Source organism: Tenebrio molitor, chromosome 5, assembly GCF_963966145.1.
Source record: "Tenebrio molitor chromosome 5, icTenMoli1.1, whole genome shotgun sequence".
In the NCBI taxonomy this organism is placed as follows: Eukaryota; Metazoa; Arthropoda; class Insecta; order Coleoptera; family Tenebrionidae; genus Tenebrio; species Tenebrio molitor.
This window is the reverse complement of record NC_091050.1, coordinates 3,679,159-3,698,839: the sequence shown is the minus strand read 5'-3', so window position 1 is coordinate 3,698,839 and position 19,681 is coordinate 3,679,159. Positions and strand designations below refer to the sequence as shown.

General features: G+C 31.1%; 3 protein-coding genes across 3 annotated transcripts; 2 read left to right on the top strand and 1 right to left on the bottom strand.

Annotated features, from left to right (window-relative positions):
• LOC138130253 (uncharacterized) lies at positions 1-666 on the top strand. Its single transcript, XM_069046681.1, has one exon. It carries the CDS (start codon positions 1-3, stop codon positions 664-666), a length of 666 nt encoding a protein of 221 aa, XP_068902782.1.
• A 13,839-nt stretch (positions 667-14,505) lies between these two features.
• Positions 14,506-15,609, top strand: p23. The gene is made up of 3 exons (XM_069047032.1): positions 14,506-14,666; positions 14,961-15,047; positions 15,102-15,609. Exons 1-3 carry the CDS (start codon positions 14,653-14,655, stop codon positions 15,517-15,519), a joined length of 519 nt encoding a protein of 172 aa, XP_068903133.1. The 5' UTR covers positions 14,506-14,652; the 3' UTR covers positions 15,520-15,609.
• Positions 15,610-15,892: 283 nt separating this feature from the next.
• On the bottom strand, positions 15,893-19,584 carry GlyRS (glycine--tRNA ligase). Its single transcript, XM_069047023.1, has 11 exons — positions 19,213-19,584; positions 18,811-19,157; positions 18,447-18,758; positions 17,586-17,683; positions 17,323-17,537; positions 17,105-17,269; positions 16,763-17,016; positions 16,587-16,711; positions 16,374-16,538; positions 16,135-16,322; positions 15,893-16,083 (listed from the first exon to the last, which is right to left on the bottom strand). Exons 1-11 carry the CDS (start codon positions 19,453-19,455, stop codon positions 15,973-15,975), a joined length of 2,223 nt encoding a protein of 740 aa, XP_068903124.1. The 5' UTR covers positions 19,456-19,584; the 3' UTR covers positions 15,893-15,972.
• Positions 19,585-19,681: the final 97 nt, after the last annotated feature.

Here is a 19,681-nt window from a genome sequence, read left to right as displayed (position 1 = left end):
ATGTCATGGAACAAAACAGAGGGATTTCCACATAGTGTTGATGATTACCCAGAATATTATGCCTTCCTAAACGATGCCATCGAAAATGACGCTCACACTGATGCGAAACACAGTAGAAACTTTATGACAGGACTTAGAGGTGGCGCAGGTTCTACAGGGGGAACTGGTGGCGGTTGCGGCGGACGTGGAGGTCGCGGCGGCGGTGGTGGAGGCGGAGGAGGAGGTGGAGGAGGAGGCGGAGGAGGAAGCAGAGGAGGCTCCGGAGGGAGTGGAGGAGGAAAATACGGAGGACAAGGAGGCAAAGGTGGAGGATCAAGTGATGATGATGATGATGGGAACTCAAGTGATACAAATGACAAAAACAGTAAAAGCGCAGACGGTAGTATAAACAAATCTGGAGGCCGTGGTGGAGGATGTAACAAGGGTGGTCAGGGTGGTAAAGGTGGCAGAGGCGGACAACCTGGTAGCGATGGACAAGATGGCGGTAGTGGGGGAGGTGGAGGAGGAGGAGGGGCAGGAGGTCAAGGAGGACAAGGTGGAACAAGTGAAGAACAACAAGACGAAAGCAACAGAACAACCAATCTGAACTACGGATCTACTGATGAAAAATTGGGAAAAGGTGGAGGTAGATGTAGGAAAGGTGGTAAAGATAACACAAGTGGATAGCTTGGGATATTGTTGATTCAAATTATTTGTCTTTCAATAAAGCTCGAAATAGGAATGAATTTGTAATGTTTTATTAGATGGTTATCCCACGACGCATTAATCATTAATTTATTGGAAGGTACTGAATCGAGGTACAATTATAACTTTTTTTTTAATTTTCTATTTCCACTATAAGAAAGTGGGTGAAGAATAATATGTAATGCATTGTTTTTGTCCGTAAGTATAAATACCTAATTATGTAAAGCAATGACAACCGCCAAACCCTAGCCCAGCTTGACTAATGGCCATCCACCACGCTTATGCTGTCACTTAAGTAATAATTATTTGCTGTAAAACTGTCCAGTACACTTAAGTACGATAACAGCTGTTTGTTAGCTAATAAAGTGTGTCCTATGGTGTTTGGGTACCTAGTCCAGTATGGAAGAAGATGGGGATTGTCAAAATCTACGCAAAATATTCACTTATTCGACATATAGGTAAATACATAGGCGGTTTCGCTGCCCAACATATGTACGAGTACATATCTGTGATGCCTTAATCACTTAGATTTCTGATACATTCTAAACCGTGATTCTTATCTTATTATTAGGTATACCTGAAAATTTTGAATGTTGCATACTGAACAGTTATTTGACAGTGGTCAGTGTACCAACACAACTACTAGACAATAAAAAACATTGGGCAGCGAACCATAATAAAATATTTTGTTAAAAAAAGCATGACCGCAACTGAAATTGAAACCGATGTGTAGATTCACTTGCGTCGCCTCTTTTATTCACTACCATCAAAATCTGGTTACTTTTCTCAGATGCCGACAACCCTAAATACATAGTTCAGAATATAATAATGATAAACCTGATCAAATGTGTTCTAAGCAAACGGAAATAGTACACAAAGACATGGAAAATGTTTCAATCTGTTTTGCATCACTCGGCTAAGGCGTCGTGCTTCAAATTTCAACCTCATACTCAAGTATGAGCGACTTAAATCGAAAGTAACTATTCCCGCATTTCGAAGATAACCGGGAAAGACCGATTTTGAGGCTACGAGTACAAAAAAATTGTTTCGAAAGTGTAGAAAAGTTATATGCTTATACTAAATATCGGGTGTTTTTTTACATTTCACCTCGTAGTAGGCGTTGAAGAGTCGATTGTGAACGCACGTGTAAAATGTAAGATTTAAATAGCTGATCCGTGATCCGTAACCTGTATGAGGTGAAATTTAAAACAACACTCGATACAAATCTTGCACAATTTGTCTTATGAAAGTAAGAAAAAAATAAAACGACAGAAATTTTAAACTTTAAGTATTGTTTATTGTTAATGCTTTTTGAGTTACAAACAATGGTTGTAAAATTTTGGTTAAAGAAACGGTCTTAATAGTTAATTATAATTTTAAAATACGAACGTAGGTTAACTAATGTTCTTTGATATTTTCAAAAATAACCATTTATCATTTTCGGCTAAGATAAAAATTCCAACAAACTTCATAGGGATTGGTATGTAATTATAAATATTTGCAGGAAAATGCTAATTAAGGTTTCTAAGGCTGAGAATTATTTATATATTCATAATTTTATAAATTGTTATCCACCAACTATTGTTTGTTTGTGAATATGGTCGTTATAAGTTGCTTAAAATATGTTTTTATGTGAAAGAATAAATATTGCGATCAATTATTTAATTATTACAAATAATGAGAGTCCCCACATTAATGATATAAGAGAAAATATAATTGATCTTACTCAAAAACATGCTTACATGTACGTACTACATATAAATACATAAGAATAAAGTTGTAGCAAGAAAAAGTTGTTATTAAATTTATCGGGACAGTGGGTCAGTTAATAATTTGCAGTTTGCAGACCATGTTCATTATGGAAGAAGTTATTTTAATTAAAACACTTAAGAAAAACAAACAGGGTCACGGAACGAAATTTTTTACCTAGACAAATTGTAATGAGTTATAAAATTCTCAACAATTTCCTGCTAGAAGAAACAATTTAGAAACCGAGATTTTATACACCTAAGATTATACACAATTATACAAATAAATTATGTATTATAAAACTTTATTGATACATTATTAGTATCAAATATTACATACCTTCATAATGTTAAATAATAAAAAGAAAAGTGTTGATTTATCGACTATTTTTGTTAATCATTACTTATTATACATATAAAAGAATGGTGTGGGTTTGAAGTGGTTTGCTATTAGAAGTCGCACCATTTTTTATTGCAAATGTGGCTAATTAACTATCAGTTTTTAAAAAGGGATCTGTAGAATCCAGCTTCTTATGCGGAGGCGATCTTGCTTAATAAATTACATCACCTCATGGTCAGTCTTGACCTGGAATCTTGAAATAATTACTGTCGAATCTTCAACTTTCATCGATTATGTTGTGGTTTAATCCACAACTTCGTTGTTTTTCGCCATTTATTGGTATTTACGTAACGAATGTACAATATCTGACTCTTAAGAACATAATTGTTTTTATCGCTGCTTCTTTATATGGAAATGGCAACTACGCTATCTTTTACATGTTTCTCCTACAAGGAACTAGTTTTTATTTAAGGATTTTTGCAAAAAAAAACCTAAAATACTACAGTAGATTACTGCACAAGATTACTTAAAAGCACAGTGGTCGCCTACAACATAAAAAACAACTATCCACCGTTCAGATAAACAAATACATTATTTAAAAAGTGGAGACTGTTACCGAAAGCTTTTGTTGTCTAGTGTATAATGATTTCTTGCACAATTCTTGAAATGAAAATTCAGTTCTTGAAAAAAATCTGAATGTGAATTAAAAATCAATTTTTTACATTAAAGTATTAAGGAATGCAGACAAATATGTATACCCAAGAAAATTACTTTACATCAGATTCATAGATTTAAAAAAAATTGAAAAATTAAATAAAAACTCAAAATAATAAATAATAATTTTAAAAATACGTGTTAGAAGTTTATTAAAGTATCATTTTCTGAGTTAGTACAAAACTTTCTTTCAATTTGTATTCTTATATATTTTTTGTAGTGTACCTGTGGTCAATTGTTCTTTCTTTAATGTTTCGGTGAATGTTATAGTATATCTGCTAGAAGCTAGATAGTCAAATCTTGAAGCTTTATACCCACAGCTTTCTTTTTTGCAGTTTATAATTAAAGCTTGATAATAGTTATTATTTTTATTAACAAGCTTGTTTAAAAGAATAAAGGAATTTTGTGAACCTGAAACAAAATTATAAAAACAACTAACAGGCTTGAATTGTCCTTTGTAGTGCTGCTACAGAATATCTGCGTCTTAAACACAACCAACTTGATTCGCCTTTTTTGGATTGCGTAGGATTATCTTTGCTTCATATACATTGGGATTTGAATATTTTTTATCAAGGTACAAATGTTTTAAATAGTGATAAAAAATATATGCATCGGCGTGCTCCCCTCGGGCCAGAGGCCCTGGTGTCTCACTCTGCCGACCTCGCGCGTTATCAACCTTTATAACACCCTTGATACCTTAATAACTATTATCACAACGTTTTTTTAGAAATAGAATAGAATTTGGATACAGAATATTGTGTTTAATTTTTGAGTGCTTCTCAACATTTTAAATTCATAAAATCCAATTTACCTTCATTCCATCTCTAATAAATCGAAACATGAATAGCCGCAAAAACGCTTTAAAACAGAGAGTCACAAGCCTTACTATGAATGAAATAACCGAAAAACACTTTAAATACACAGAGCCGCCAAAAACGTATAAGAATACTATGAATAAAAACGCGGTACTATCACCCGCGATAACAAAACTGTTTGCACCTTTTTTGCGTTGCACTCGATAACTATTACTATTTTTCCTACCGTGACATCAGTGGCGTACTCAACTTTGTGTTTCGATTTCAGTCTGTATAATTAATTTTTGATCTAATTTCTGTAGTCAACGTTCTCGTGGCGTGAATTATTGAAATTAGTTGAGTACCTCATTAAATTAACGATAAATAATATCCACTAATTCCCGTTATTCGCCAACGGATTTACTGCTGTCTACATGCATATGACCATTAATAAAACTTTTCAAAATATTATATTTTGTTATATACGTGCGAGCGTCAATTAACAACATAATGAGTAACGGCAACTAAAATGTTCCTCTTGCAGTAACTTTTAACACATGTGCATAAAACTGTGCAAGGTTTACAAACATGTTAAGTCTAAATAAAATTTCTTGTTTAGCCCGGTAATTACCCTAAGCGCTGTAATTTCTTCAAAAAAGTCGTTTCATTGATCAGTAGAATACTGTATCTATCTGTAGTATAAAAAAGACACATATAATGTGGCAAATCAAATAAATTAATTTTTAATTAAATTTTGTTAACCAAAACGTTGTTACTACACTCAAAGTCTGTAATGCCACTTCCTTGAAATTTCAACAGTAGTACCACAAGAAAAGGAAGGTAATTATAACCATCACATTTTAATTTTAAAGGTATTTAGTTAGCAAATTAAGGTAACTACGCTCTATCAAGGCAAGTGTAAGACCGGATCTGTGCTAAGTAATAAAATCCTTTTACTTTTTTGACTAAAATCACTGACTAATGCTGTAATGAGATTTCCCACTACAGTACATGTACATGTTTTAAAATGTTCCAACAGCATTTTTTTAAAGGAAAGTGTTTATCTTTTGAGATTACAAATCTAACTCTATCTTGATTTCTGTTTTATGTATTCATTCTAATTAATAAATTAAATTTTAAATAGCCCGTTGCCAGATTCCGAATGTCATGGACATTGTTAGCACTTTCACTAATATTTACAGCACCATCAACAAGTCAGGAAAAAGAATGAATAATAAAAATAATTGAATAAACAAACAATGAATTATGACCCGAGTTAAACTGCACGTGTTTTGCTGAATTATTGAGTATTTTTTCGTTTGCTTAAATACCAGAATATAATAACCAAGACCTCTGTTTTGATGTTTTAAACATAAATGTAGTTTCTTCAGTCATATCGAATCGTCAAAAAAATAGATATATTCATATTTAAAACATATTTATCAAGTATGTAATAAATCGTTAACCTTTAGAATACTATTTGATATTTTCATGTTTATTTTTGTAGAAATCGAAAGGAGCGAAAGTCAAAAACCCATATGCGTTAGTGCATTTAAAAATCTGGTATGGCCTCGATAATTAATTTGCAAATTATGTTTGAAATTTTTTGAAACTAATATGTATATCGGTACGAAATGTTACAAAACCGCGCAATTACAACCTTTCAAAAAGTTTAAATAAATTTGTAAATAGTGTGGAACAGTTGCATATATTAACACGTATAAGTATATGCATATAGGAAAGAGAACTGTATTTAATTAATACGAAATCTGTAGAACTGATTTATGTAACCTTTAAATCATTTATAATTTCTACAATTTACCGTGCACGATTCGTAGTTAAAATGAAATAGTTTCACTTAACCATAACGTGCATTCTGAAATATACATATACCTACTCCTATAAAAAATATCTATGAATAATGAACGATTTATTCAAATTCAACCATACTTGAATTCAATGTTTAAAACACGTTTCATTAGCAAAAAAGGATTTTTTTTTAACTCACTACCTTCAAAATGACATTTCGCGACCGCAACAGTCAACCGCGAACGTAGATTTCGCGCACTAGTGCTTCAAAATCATTCAAAAAGCATTCGCCTTTTTGAGCAATTTGAAAATAATTTGACTTGATAATAATACAATCTGGTTTACAAAACGCCAATTCTCCTTTTTGGATGTTGAAAATTACGAAAGAGTGAAAATAAATCGCTAAATAAAGTGTTCAACTCCTGTCAAATTCCACTGACGCGTTCATGAAATCCTTATACTAAATGTCCATAAAAAGTATGTGATTCATTCTGATTCTGTACTTGGCAGTAGAATAGTCTTTAAACTTCCGTAACGATAACACCTACATCACGTACGTTTCTTACCGTTTATTTTATGTGATCTATTTATCCGAGAACAAATAGAGGGTGCCGCTATTCCATCAACTTACTGTTGTTTACTGTTGTAATGCGTACGAGCATTGTCTGCATAATATGTAGAACAGTTAAGTTTTAAGAACCAAGTCGGACACTGGTAGTGGCTTGTGTCTATTTAATTAAAATAGGGTCACCATTCAATGAAACTGTTCATCTATAATGACTACTAAAAAATAGTGTCTTTTATCTGAAATACAAGAATTCCTTTATCATTTAGAAAGCACGTACGTTGAAAAAATAATTTCATTGTATTCAAATCTCGCACTTTGTTGATACTTTTATAATGTTTAGATGACAGGATACTGCATGTATCAACACAACAGTGATGATATTCTCATGGTAATGGAGATATGTAAATATTTTTATCTGGCAGCTTCTACTTCCGTTGAATTCGACTGCGAAAAACGGAATTTTCGTATTTTGTAGCAAACACCTAATAAATTTAATTGTGATAATCATAAGCAACCACAGCTTAGTAAACTACATGATTTTATTAAACGAATGAACAATAATATACTAAAAATTAAAACAAACATTCGGCTGTATAAAATATGCACTTTTCTCGCAGAATAGCTAACAGCATTATATTCACAACTTAAAATACACATTTTTGTTAGCATACATTTATGCTAACAATTAATTGGAAGTAACACAAATATTGTGCAACTTTTGCATGTAATTGTTATTAATATTAAGTCATATTACCCATTATGGTGATAATACTCATAATTAGTAATAATAATTAGTATCAAAAATATTATATGTATGTAGTTAATAAAATTCATAATTTTTTAGTATACATATGTTCCTCGCTTGGTGTTTTATGTCAACATTTTTCTTTAATTAATACTCGATTACCACAAACTTTCATATTTATTCGAGTAACCAGACAGCCATACGAACAATTAGTTGGAAATATCAATTCTTATTATTTTAAAATAGTCGGCTGATTTTATTTTATAATCAAGTAAAACTTTGCAACAGTTAATTATTTAGCAAGAATTAATATAAAACTCTCATATTTCTTTATTAATATGTGAAAAACAATATGCAGGAAATACTTTCCTTAGTTATTCGCCGGAACAACCTGTCTTTGCTATTAGAAAGAGTCTTTTTAAGTAATACACATATTTAAATTTGTTCAAATTCAAGGTCATTAGAAATATTTTAATTTTTCGAGAAGTAGATAGGGAAATACAAACCCATTAATTATTAAGTAATGTAGGCTTAGAGGTAAGTTTAAGCGACTGGAAATTACCAAAGAAACTTGATTTTTAAATATGTAACATTTAAAGTCTAAAATGCAAATACGTCAGATGAAGTTGAAACTGGTTGTGGCAGGTAATTACATAATTTTGTCAATACATCATTGGCAACATTCTAATTTCAAAATATCCTGCAACTTTAACGAACCATACGGCGTTCAAAAAAACGTTTATAAAAATTTTTCGTTGGCTTACTATAACCATCTTATTGCAAATTAAGATTTTTCAAACGATCGGATTCGTACAATTCTGGTTTAATCACTTTCTCCAATAAGTCGGTCTAAGACATGGCATGGTCTACTAGGTGTTGCCTGAGGCCTAAACGTAACTATCGGCTCGCCTTCTATAATTTATAAACGTATACACTTGCAAAGAATTGTTACAAACCTTATGCAATGTTTAACAAATATAAAGAACATGTTAGAAATGAAATTTGTAAACCGTTCTTTTTACGGTTGAAAATCGTTCGGTGTTTGGATGACGATCATTAACACTGTCATTGTTCTTACTGTGACTAGCTAATAATATTAATCCATTAAGCAGCGACAATTGAGTTTCACATTACTTCCACCGAGTTCTAGTCATTGTTCTGAATTTAAAGTAGGTGAAAGAGCATTTCCCTTACAACGTTTTTATTTTAACCGCTCTTTGCTAAGTGACAGTGACAATGACAATTGCGAACCATGAAAACGTTCACAGCATCGTCAGTGTCAAGGACCTACTCATCAAAAATATATGCAAAGAACAGTAATTACACTTAACAATTATTCAGCTGGGTCTTATGTAATGTAAAGATAACTTTCTCCTGATAATTTTTGAAATTAAAGATAAAATTTTAAGTGGAAGTCACTATAAAAGGTATCATGTCCTTATATTGCAAATTACAATACACGTATATTTGTAATGAAACCCTGTCTACAGTCCAAAATGGGAAATAATAGAATCTAATTAATTAGTTTGATTATCTTGAATCTTAATTTACTGCATAATTAAGATCATCGGGAAAAATTCGGTTTTGCTCCATTGGGCGCGGAGAATAAGAAAGAAAGCGTAAAAACATCCGATAAAAACTTGCAAAGTGTATAATTAAATTTACATTTAACCTATTTGAATATTTGGTTCTTGTTACAAGATTGTTTTTGGGAACCCACATGGTGAACATTTATTTTAGTGTCAAATAATTATTATGTGTTATACACAGTTCTCGCAACGATGTTTTATATCCACAGAATACTGATTTATTCAAATTTATTTAAAATTAGGTGGTCTTTACTTTCACAAAGTTTAAAAAGTGACAAGTGCGAAATCTTAAAAGTCGAACGCTGAAATTTGCGACAAATGGTTGCACAATATATCAACTACTTAATATGAATGTTTATCCTTCAAAAAACGTGAACTGGTTTAAATACACAATAGCATTATCTTTAAAATGGCGTTTAAAGATTGTTTTCGCATGCTAAATGACCATGTAAAAATTGTTGATTTTTGATATTATTTTAGCTTATAGAAATTCACAGTACAAGTATTGTCAGCTCAATTTTTGTTATTGTTACGTTAGCATCTTCTTTATTGTGTATTGTGAAATCGTCTCATGGATATTCTGCAATTATTTCCTTCCGTTTGAAATTATTAAATTATTAAGCAATTAAGTCGAAATTAAAGGTCATTAAACTATCAAATAAGCACATAATATGTACGTTAAACTAAAGGAAAGTAAAATAAATCAACAGTATTTCAATTGAAGAATACCTAACACATTACACCTACTTTTACCAATTTAAATAAAAAACAATGATGCATTGTTTTGTTTTTGTTACGTGAGAATTTTGATATATAAGTAACCTTAAAGAAATTAGCAAGTTATAGATGTGATTTAATTGTTGATAACGTCTTACTTAAAGTTGTGAAGTTAAGTAGGAAATACAGCATATTGTTGACAAAGTGTTTGTAACTTTTAGGAACCAACATCGAACATCCGTCTATGTTTGTGAAGACTTTCGACATGAAATAATTAAAAAGTGAAACTATACCATTATATTTTTTATGTTATTTAACTGTATTTCAGTTGCCTCAATACTTTTGCCCATACTGAATTTATAAAGTTGAATACGATATAGGGAATAGAGGAATCTGTGCCAAAACGTATTCTTTATTTTCAAATACAGCAATCTTATTGCCCTTTATAAATATGATTTTTCCACATTCTCATCTCATTTTTTCTAATTTTTTTGTGAATTTGATAAATTTGTGGTTCCTACTTCTTTATCTGGGGGTAATTTAGTAACAAGAACTGCCACACTTACTGATCAAATTTAGCACTATATAGGACCTACTTTTTCGAAAAATAATAGCAGCTATAATCAAATTATTATCATTATACAAAACGTAGCAATTATTGTAATATGTAGTTTACATATGCATACAATAAAAACATATGAAATTACGGTAGCAGATACATTTACTTGGAGTAATGCCAGCAAGAGTATTACATAATACTATTTACCAATACAAGCCTTTATAACAAACATAAATAAAAAAAATGCTAAAATTACAGAATACGTTGTAACGATAAATTGAACAGGACAAATAACAGAAGTTCTCGTCAACGACACCTCACATCCTGCGGTCTACTTTTATCGATAGAAAAGTGTCATAGTATGGTCGTCTTTTATGCTTAGATAATCTTATGATTCTTATGTAATGAACATTGACATTGATATCAAAGAATTGACATCATTATTATAGAAAAACTACTTCTTGTTCTTATACATATTCATAAATAAATAAAGTAATGGCCTTTATAGTTATTGCAAGTAATTACAAATATTACGCAATTAGTTTATTCAAAATAGAGCAATCATTTACGACGATCCAACTAATACATAATCGAAATCAAATGCATATGTTTTCGATATACATAAATAATTATGACAGTGCTGCACCCGACACATTGTTGTAAAGAATGTACAAAAAATGTTGCTCTTTGTAACTAAAATGTTGTGAAAAACACAAAATTCTATGTTACGGAAATATTGTAACTTCACAAAGTCTCATATGTATAATATAGTTTTGAAAAAAAAAACTCAGTCAGTCAGTGGCGTTTTATTATTTACATTAGGTGTATGTTTGTAGGTACGAGTAGGTCAGAAGTAAAAAGAGAATTCATCAAAAACACAAAGGACTTTCTACGCGACATCTTAATTAACATCGTCATGCTATTTAACATTTATCGAAGAAAATTGTTTGTTCATTTATTGATGTATGTACATACGTACCAAAGAAATACCCAAATTGAAGAAGAAGAAACAGTTTGCTTGTAAAACTAAGGTGTAATGAGGCATGTGAAGAAAGTTTGACGTTGGTTTTCCATCGTATCAACATTTTTTACGATTTCTTCATAAAAAATAAATGCGTCCTAGTTTACACTAAACAATTATCAATATTATTTTTATGAGCAAGTATTTTCATCGACTAGTCAATAAGATATTTTAAATACCTAAATTTAATTTGGTAATAGCAATATGTAATTAGTAATTCAAACAGTTAATCATAAAAATTCTTAATGAAAGTAAACCCATTAGAATGTTTTTTAATTTGTATTAAACAATTGTTACTGCTTTTTCATTAGCTACTTTCAGTTTCACTGAGTATATTAATTACAGAGCATAAAATTTCTCCAACAAAATCTGTTGAGAAATTTATACCATTCAAATAGAAAATCAAAATTATCATAATCGTATTAAAGAAATATAAATAAAGGAATAAATTTGACATTTTCTTTTAGATAATTTTTTTCTAAAAAAAAACGTGTAACAATAATATTTAAAAACAACTCTGGATATAAATTTTATTATTCTGTTTTATATTTAAAGAGCTTACTAAGAACTAACTAAATATGCAACATGCAACGATAAATAGCTTGCGTTAATTTATATAATTAAACATTCATATCTGTGCCACAATGAAATACATAGATTATTAAGCAATTGTAAGCTGTAACTTTTCACAAAACAAATACCTTACTCGTATAATACGTTTAAGATACATATTTGTAAAATGAAAGTAAGCGATTTGATTATAAACTATATAAACTAAACATTTACCAAATGCTTGGTTGGCTATAATAATTGATTACATGCTATTCTTAAGAATATGTTTTTTTTTAATAAAACAGATCAAAGGTTTCACAATCTGAAACAGACAAATTGTAAGGGAAACGAGGATAGGTACATTGCTCTGAAGGAGTAATCTTAATTTTTGCGAAAGTGATAAATTGCTTCGGTCATTTGATCAGTACCGAATCGTAATGTAGCAAGCTCACAGGGGGTAAGGATTTCAGGTACTTATTACGGGCGAATTTACATTTCGTGATTGTGGTCAAAGCCTTACTCAAAGTAAGGCGTAAGTAAATCTGCGTTACATTTTTTAATGGCACAAGATTCGACTTCAAAATACATATGTATCTCTTTAGTAGTAAATCTGCTAATCAGCAAATAATGGGAGTAGTTGGAGTAGTCGGATGGTTCAGTAATCTTATGTCTTATCATGAGCTAGTCGAACCATTGGAGCAATTTACAATCGCCGAAGAAAGCTGCATCTGCCATCGAGCCCGACACCTTCTATTACGAACTGTTGGAACCAATCCCATAACTATCACCATTCATCTAATATTTAATTATAACGTAGTACTACATTGACGTTTAATAGACAATAATTGAATTAAGACTTAAGCAATTTGTTGCAGTTTTTGAAACATCCCTACTGTTCTATGTTTAATAAATACTTACATATCACTTAATACATTTTTTATTAAAGTTCAAATAAATAATTCTACGATGTACGAGTAAAAACATAATAATTATTTACGCTTATTACTAACTCAAAAATAGTTATTCTTGTGCAAATAAAAAAAAATGGTAAATTATGTGTACATATTTTTTAAGAGTTTTTTAAAGTTAACGTATGTAGGAGTTATGTATAGCTGAATGCTATAACACGGTTGATAAAAACAAAATGCATTTTCTGCAGATTTAAATTTAGCTAAGCTTCTAAAAAAGGGACTAAGAGATTTTGTGTTTCACAGTTGCCATTACGATTTATTTTAAAAGTAGAACATCAGAAAAACTAAAGAGGAATATCCGTCATAGGGTTCAGTTTAAGTGATTGAATTGCTCATTTCCGTTGTACTATTAACAGTTAAAGAATAAAACCATTTGAGTCAAAACACTTTTGATAAATTTGGCCCAGAAATCACGAAAGGAACATTTTTTTTATTATTCAAAAGTCAGCTATTTGATTATACTGTCAATATAAAGGGTTTTTAATTTCACTATTAGATCTAGTATAAATTTTTATCTAGCCTAGTCTATGACTAAGATAAGCAGATACGAAAAATGTTGAACAATACATAAAACAGCGCATTGCTTTACACACTTCCTGTTGGCGTTCTATTAATTGCGGATGTGATAACCGATAATAACGACTGCAGGACGAATTTTGGCATAGTATCCAACTAAACTGTTAAAAATAAAAGTACCTAATATATTTTTTTATTTGTGTGTTTTATTGAAATAAAATGCAGTAAATGTAATTTCCGGTTAAATCTGTACAGCGCCATTAAGCTGCTACATATTTGCCAATTAGTAGATCGTTTCGTTTGTAAGTTACATTAAAAAAATAGAACTTTCAGTCCAAAATAGATACCTCCTACATATTGTAATATATCTATGAAATAGGTTCTAACGCTCAACTTTCTTTTGTAATAGTGTTAATATATGTTATAAAAACTAAAATAATTAACTATTTCATTAGCTTTATAGAAAAAATAAATAGATAATAAACATACCCAATTATTATCCTTAAACACCGACATTTCGCCCTTTAATTGTTTCACCATAGGTACTTTAAATCCACACTAAATGTTGCACAAAATTTCTCATAACTGGTAGTTTAGAAAAGTCATATTACATTTAAATTTGCCTAAAAACTTTCGAAAAAATAATTTAAAAATTCTGTTCCAGACGAGGCCGACTTGTTCATTTACTTTACACCAAAACAAAATGCAGACGATAACGTCGATACTCACTGTAGCACAAAATTAATCAGAGCAGAAGAATAATTGGGGCTTATATGGTCGATTTCTCAAATTACAACCAATTTACTTTAATAAGAAGTTACCGTTACTGACCCTTGACTTGTCAATTGACCTATCTCAAAATTTACGTTAAGACGCGCCTCGTAACGATACTTGTCAACAATACAACAACAATCATGAAAAAGCACTGACTATATCGCTCTTTCGACGATTTGTAACTACCTGCCGCGAAATACCGACTTTCTAATTGGCAGGAAGAGAACACGTGGTACGCGTCATGGTTCTAAAAAGTGAAGCGAAACACTTTTTTAATAAGTAGTACATACACTATAAAAGTTGCTTCGGGTTCAAATAAAATAAAAATTACCACCCAGCAATGATATTTAACGGAAATGAATGATCCACAAAAAAGAGTGTATTTTATAGTTCCCGCTCCGATAATTAATAAAAGAGAATCTAGTGACTTTTGACGAATGCTTATTGTCAAGCCGACAGCAAGCGCAGCCGCAAACTTCACGCAGTTTCCCGGTTAGGAGTGGAGAGTTTGGACGTATTATTTTATTTAATTTAAATTAATACAGCCAAAAATGACCCAACAAACGTGAGTTGAATAGTTTTCACTTAAAACGGTCTTTCTACAAAATTAAAAATGTATTGTTTATATCTTTCTTTATGACTTTTTGTTAACTCAAATTTTTCTGTATAAACGGCCATGTTGTTGTGTGCATTGTGTATAATCGATTCTAGAACATTCTACATTTTATTCTTTTAAGCATATTTTCGATTGTCTTTGTTTGGTCTTCTCGTCCTTAAGCTTTTAATGCTTCAGATTTAATGATCTTTTAAAATTTTTATTCATAATTGTTTGAAGGCGTCACTAACCTCACTTTTTAAGGTTACCTCCCCCAGTGATGTGGGCCCAAAGAACTGCTGTAGTTTTTTTAACTATAAATTTAGAGGATGTTAAAGATCCTGATATTAAGTAAGCCAATAAACAAGAAAAGGCAGTATGTGTATTTAACAATTTTGGTTGTAGATTCACTAAAGATTCTGTATTTTTCAAAGGCACCGGTGGTGTTGAAAAAAAAACTTATGAAGTTACAATTCCTCTATATAAAGAAATAGATCCAGAAAAAAGCAAAAGCTTTAATAGAGGACGATGTATTGAAATAATTTTAGTTAAAGCTAATTCAGAAGATTCATATTGGCCAGCATTGACATCTGACAAAAAGAAACATCATTGGTTGAAATGTGATTTTAATAAATGGCAGGATGAAGATGATTCTGGTGATGAAGGTGTAGGAGGTATGGGTGGAATGGGAGGTGGTGATTTTGAAGAAATGATGAGACAAATGGGTGGGTTAGGGGCTGGTGGGGGTAAACCTTCCTTTGATGATTTAGAAGATGGTGATGGTGGAGATTCAGATGATGAACCTATTCCTGACTTGGAGTAAGCACCACTCAAATAATTTACAGAATATGAAACTCTTTCCTTTTGTATCTTTTCATTCTTTGTTAAGTTAACAATAAAATGTTTAGTGGTACTATTTTGTATTTTATTTCATTGTTCAGTGTTTAGGTGTGCTAAAAATATTTTCCTTCCAGGAATTTTATTGATATGTGTAAAATCTTGTATCACACAAGTATAAAATAAACATTTGTAGATAACTTAGTTTGTTTAATTTGTGCTTAAGTAATTGCCAAGCACTTCTTGAATTGACTAATTTCACACTGGTTCAAAAAAAAATTACATGAAAGTTATCTAAGATAAGAAACTGATGTTTTTTTTTTTCATTAATTTTGAGGTTCTAAATAAAAACAAGAATATTTGTTGAAGCATAATGTATTGAAACTTATGTCACTATATTTTTCCATATATAAATAGTTGTATTAGAAAATCGCCTTGTTTAAATCCCTTTGCTTTCTTGTTGTTCAAATCTAGGATATTTGTTTTCAATATCATCCCAAGTTTGCTTATTATATGACAAATCATGCAAGACTCCAGCAATTTCGTCAAGCTATAAAAAAGAAAACTGTTAAAATATTCATACAGGAACACGATACCTTACGGGAATTCTGACTTGCGCCATGGAGTCTCTTTCTCTTAATGTGACACTGTATGGTACCTTCAATGTATCAAAATCAATCGTTATACCATATGGGATAGCAATTTCATCAGTTCGAGCGTATCGTCTTCCAATGGAGCCTGAACTATCATCTATTTTATGCGACACATCAACTTTTGTTAAGGCAGTAGCTAAAATAAAAAGCGTAATAACATGACAAAATTATGCTCAAGCATATTTACAAAGTTTCTTCACAAAGGGTGCAAATTCCGCATTAGAACTTAGGGGAAGTACACAACATTTCAACGGTGCTATTGTCGCAGGCAATGAAAGATATGTACGCTGCTCGTCGTTTTCACGCATTTTAAAATTATGTTCAAATATCGCATACATAATCCTTCCCACACCTGTAAATCATACATCAAGAATGTGTTATGTATTAAATAGTACCTTACCAAAAGATGGCTCAATTACACTGGGTATTATTTCTTCTACATGAAGTGTCTTTTGATAACGTTTCACTGTAACCATTTCTTGTGTCAAGCTAAACTTCTTATCATCAATTACCAATTCGTAAGTTCTGAAATTAAATTATCTAATGCATAAGATTATTTTATGTGTTAAAATTTACCCATTATTTTCGAGATTTTTTTCCAGCAATTCAACATCAGAATGTTTTAACTGGGAAAGAGTTTCTGTAATTATCTTTGCGTCTTTTTTAAATGTTTTACCCAAAACACCCTTATTTGGGGCCGCTTCCACCACATCCACAATTTTAGGTTCTGTTAATTTTTTTTCTGCAGCTAATCTAACACTGGTAGCTTGAGTGTGTTGCGTTAAATCAAATGCTGACCTGTCAGCACATCCAACGCATTCGATCCAGCCCTGAAATTAAATTTAAAATATATAGGTTAACAAAAACACGCTATAACCGTAGGAATAAAAAAAAAACTTTAATTCAAGTGAAACTTACATAACTTGTTAGGCATTCTGCATCCCAACAATCTTGAGCATAGTGAGCCATTTCATTAGCCATGTGTTGTCTAAACCGTAATCGTTTTGGATCAACACCACACTTAATTAAAAAATTTTGAATGCGAGCTATGAAATACCCCAAAGTTGCATTTGCCACCAATCCCTATACAAATATTTTAGTAAAATTGTTAATTAATTGTTAAACAATATGGTTACTTTATCAACAGCTGTTCCTATTGACAACTTCTCAGCAGGTTTTCCATCCATTTGATTGCAAGCTGAATACAGAAGCAATTCCGTGTCTCGAATGCTGTCAAATTTTGGATGATTTTTATCGGATGGGTCGCAAAAATGTTCGATTTCAGCCATAGTAAATTCGCGTACACGAATTAAACCGGATCTTGGAGAGATTTCATTACGAAAAGCGTTCCCTATATTTGTACATTTAAATTTTGCTTAGCAAATCAAATAATATTTACCTATTTGCGCTGCTGCAAAGGGTAAGCGACCTTGATTGAATTCTAGAAGTCGTTTGAAATTCACAAAAATACCTTGGGCAGTTTCTGGTCGTAAAAATCTATTTTTTCGGAGAAAGAAATATATACATATTAAAGTATAATCAAGATTGCCGTGGTTCATTTCAACGGCTACGTTCGTTTCTAAATGAAACATAATTGATTATCCACAATTAATTAATTCATTAACTTTGCCCTGATTCATTTTTCATATAATCTCAAATGTTATTTTTTATGAAAATTGACTTTTTTTAACGAAAAATCGTAATGAAAGTAGTGCTTTTTTTAATCATTTTATTCCATTCATTGTCAAAGAATACCTACTACGCATTTCTGTTGGTTTTTTTTTTGCATTCATCTTTTTTAGGCAAAATTTCTCACTTACAACACTATGCAAAAAAATGCCGTGTACAACACGTTATGAAAGTCTCTTTTTTTACTCATTTCCTTGATTAACTCGGGCTCCGTTCTCGTTAATCAAACAAGGATTCATGAAAAAAAGTATGACTTTCATAACTAGTTGTACAATATACTATTTAATATATTTTCCTTATATTTACATAAGAGTATGCTGTTTCAAAAGTCAGTAACACAAAAACATTGCAACTTGCAACTTATATTCATTATTTGTAAAGTATTGCTCCTATACATGTTTTAATGCTTTAAATTTTGAAAAAATCAGATATTTATTAATGTGTCCATCCAAGGATTGACAAATTGATAAATCAAAGTTTTTACTTTGCAGATTACTTTCATTATGCTATTTTGATTGTTTAAACATTAAAAACAAATCCTGCTTTATTTTTTGAATAAAGTAACTGTTACCCTTTAATTAATCCTGATGGTCCAATTTGAGTGCCAAACATTAAATTAAATTCAATTGGTTCAGTAAGTTCATTTCCAGTTAAAGGGCTCTTCATATTATACTTCTGCATAACAGCAGCCATTTCAGCTTTATTCATGCCATCTAGCTTAATTACAATGTCTTGACAATCAGCTTTAACATCATCTGTTGTTCTTTTATCAAGAGCAATTTTTTCTAGATGTGCCTTAATCAAATGATCTAATCGAAAACATTCCCCTGTCCCTACATCTTTCACCATAAGATCTGCAAATCTATCCACATGTCCTGATGCTCTAGAAATTATAAATGATAAAATTACAATTTCATATATTAAAAATGTATTACTTCAATACTGGTTCTGGAGTTAAAATTGAGCAATCTACTTCTAGCATTTGCTCCTCTAATATAAAAAATTGTCTCCAAGCTTGAAGTAAATTGGCTTTAAATGCACATCCCATTGGTCCAAAATCAAACTGACCAGTAATCCCACCATAAATAGCAAATGACTGATCATAAAAAAATCTCCTTTTTAACAAATCTTCCATTTTTGCTCGATCAAAAGTTGTAACATGAGAAGCAAGGCTTAATTCCTTGTCCTCAAGAAGTTTTTTTCGAGCATTTAATTCAGTAACAGCTTTTTTCACATCTAAAACTGGAGCACCTTCTGCCTTCAACTTTCGAACTAGATCTCCCTATTAATTGAAGTTTAATTTTACATGAAACATTACAAAATATTACAAAACCCACCTGTTCCTTAACACTAGCTCTTAAAGGTGCTAAAATTTCTTCCATCTTTGGATCTGCCATTGAATCAAAATGTGATCGTAACTTTACGTTTCTATGTTGTTTTTTAGTGCCCCACTTTTGGGCGACAAAAGAACTGGTGCAAAAAGATCTTGAGATGATACAATCCTTAGACAAGTTTGTTGCAATACTACTTAAAATGCCATGTAACTTGCATAAGCAATGTGCTGTCTGATAAAATTTCATTGACTTTCACGTCATTTAATTGCCACGAGGCTGAAATTATTACTCTACCGCAAAAGTGAAAGGCTAGAAATTACAGAACATGTGCGGTTGAGTTTAGGGGATTTTATGTCAAAATAACTGTTGGCTGCATTTGCTGTCACTTAATAGGTGCATAATCCGCACCCGGCAACATTCAAAACGCTTATTTTTATTAGAAAATCACTGTTAATAAATGCATGCCATTTTG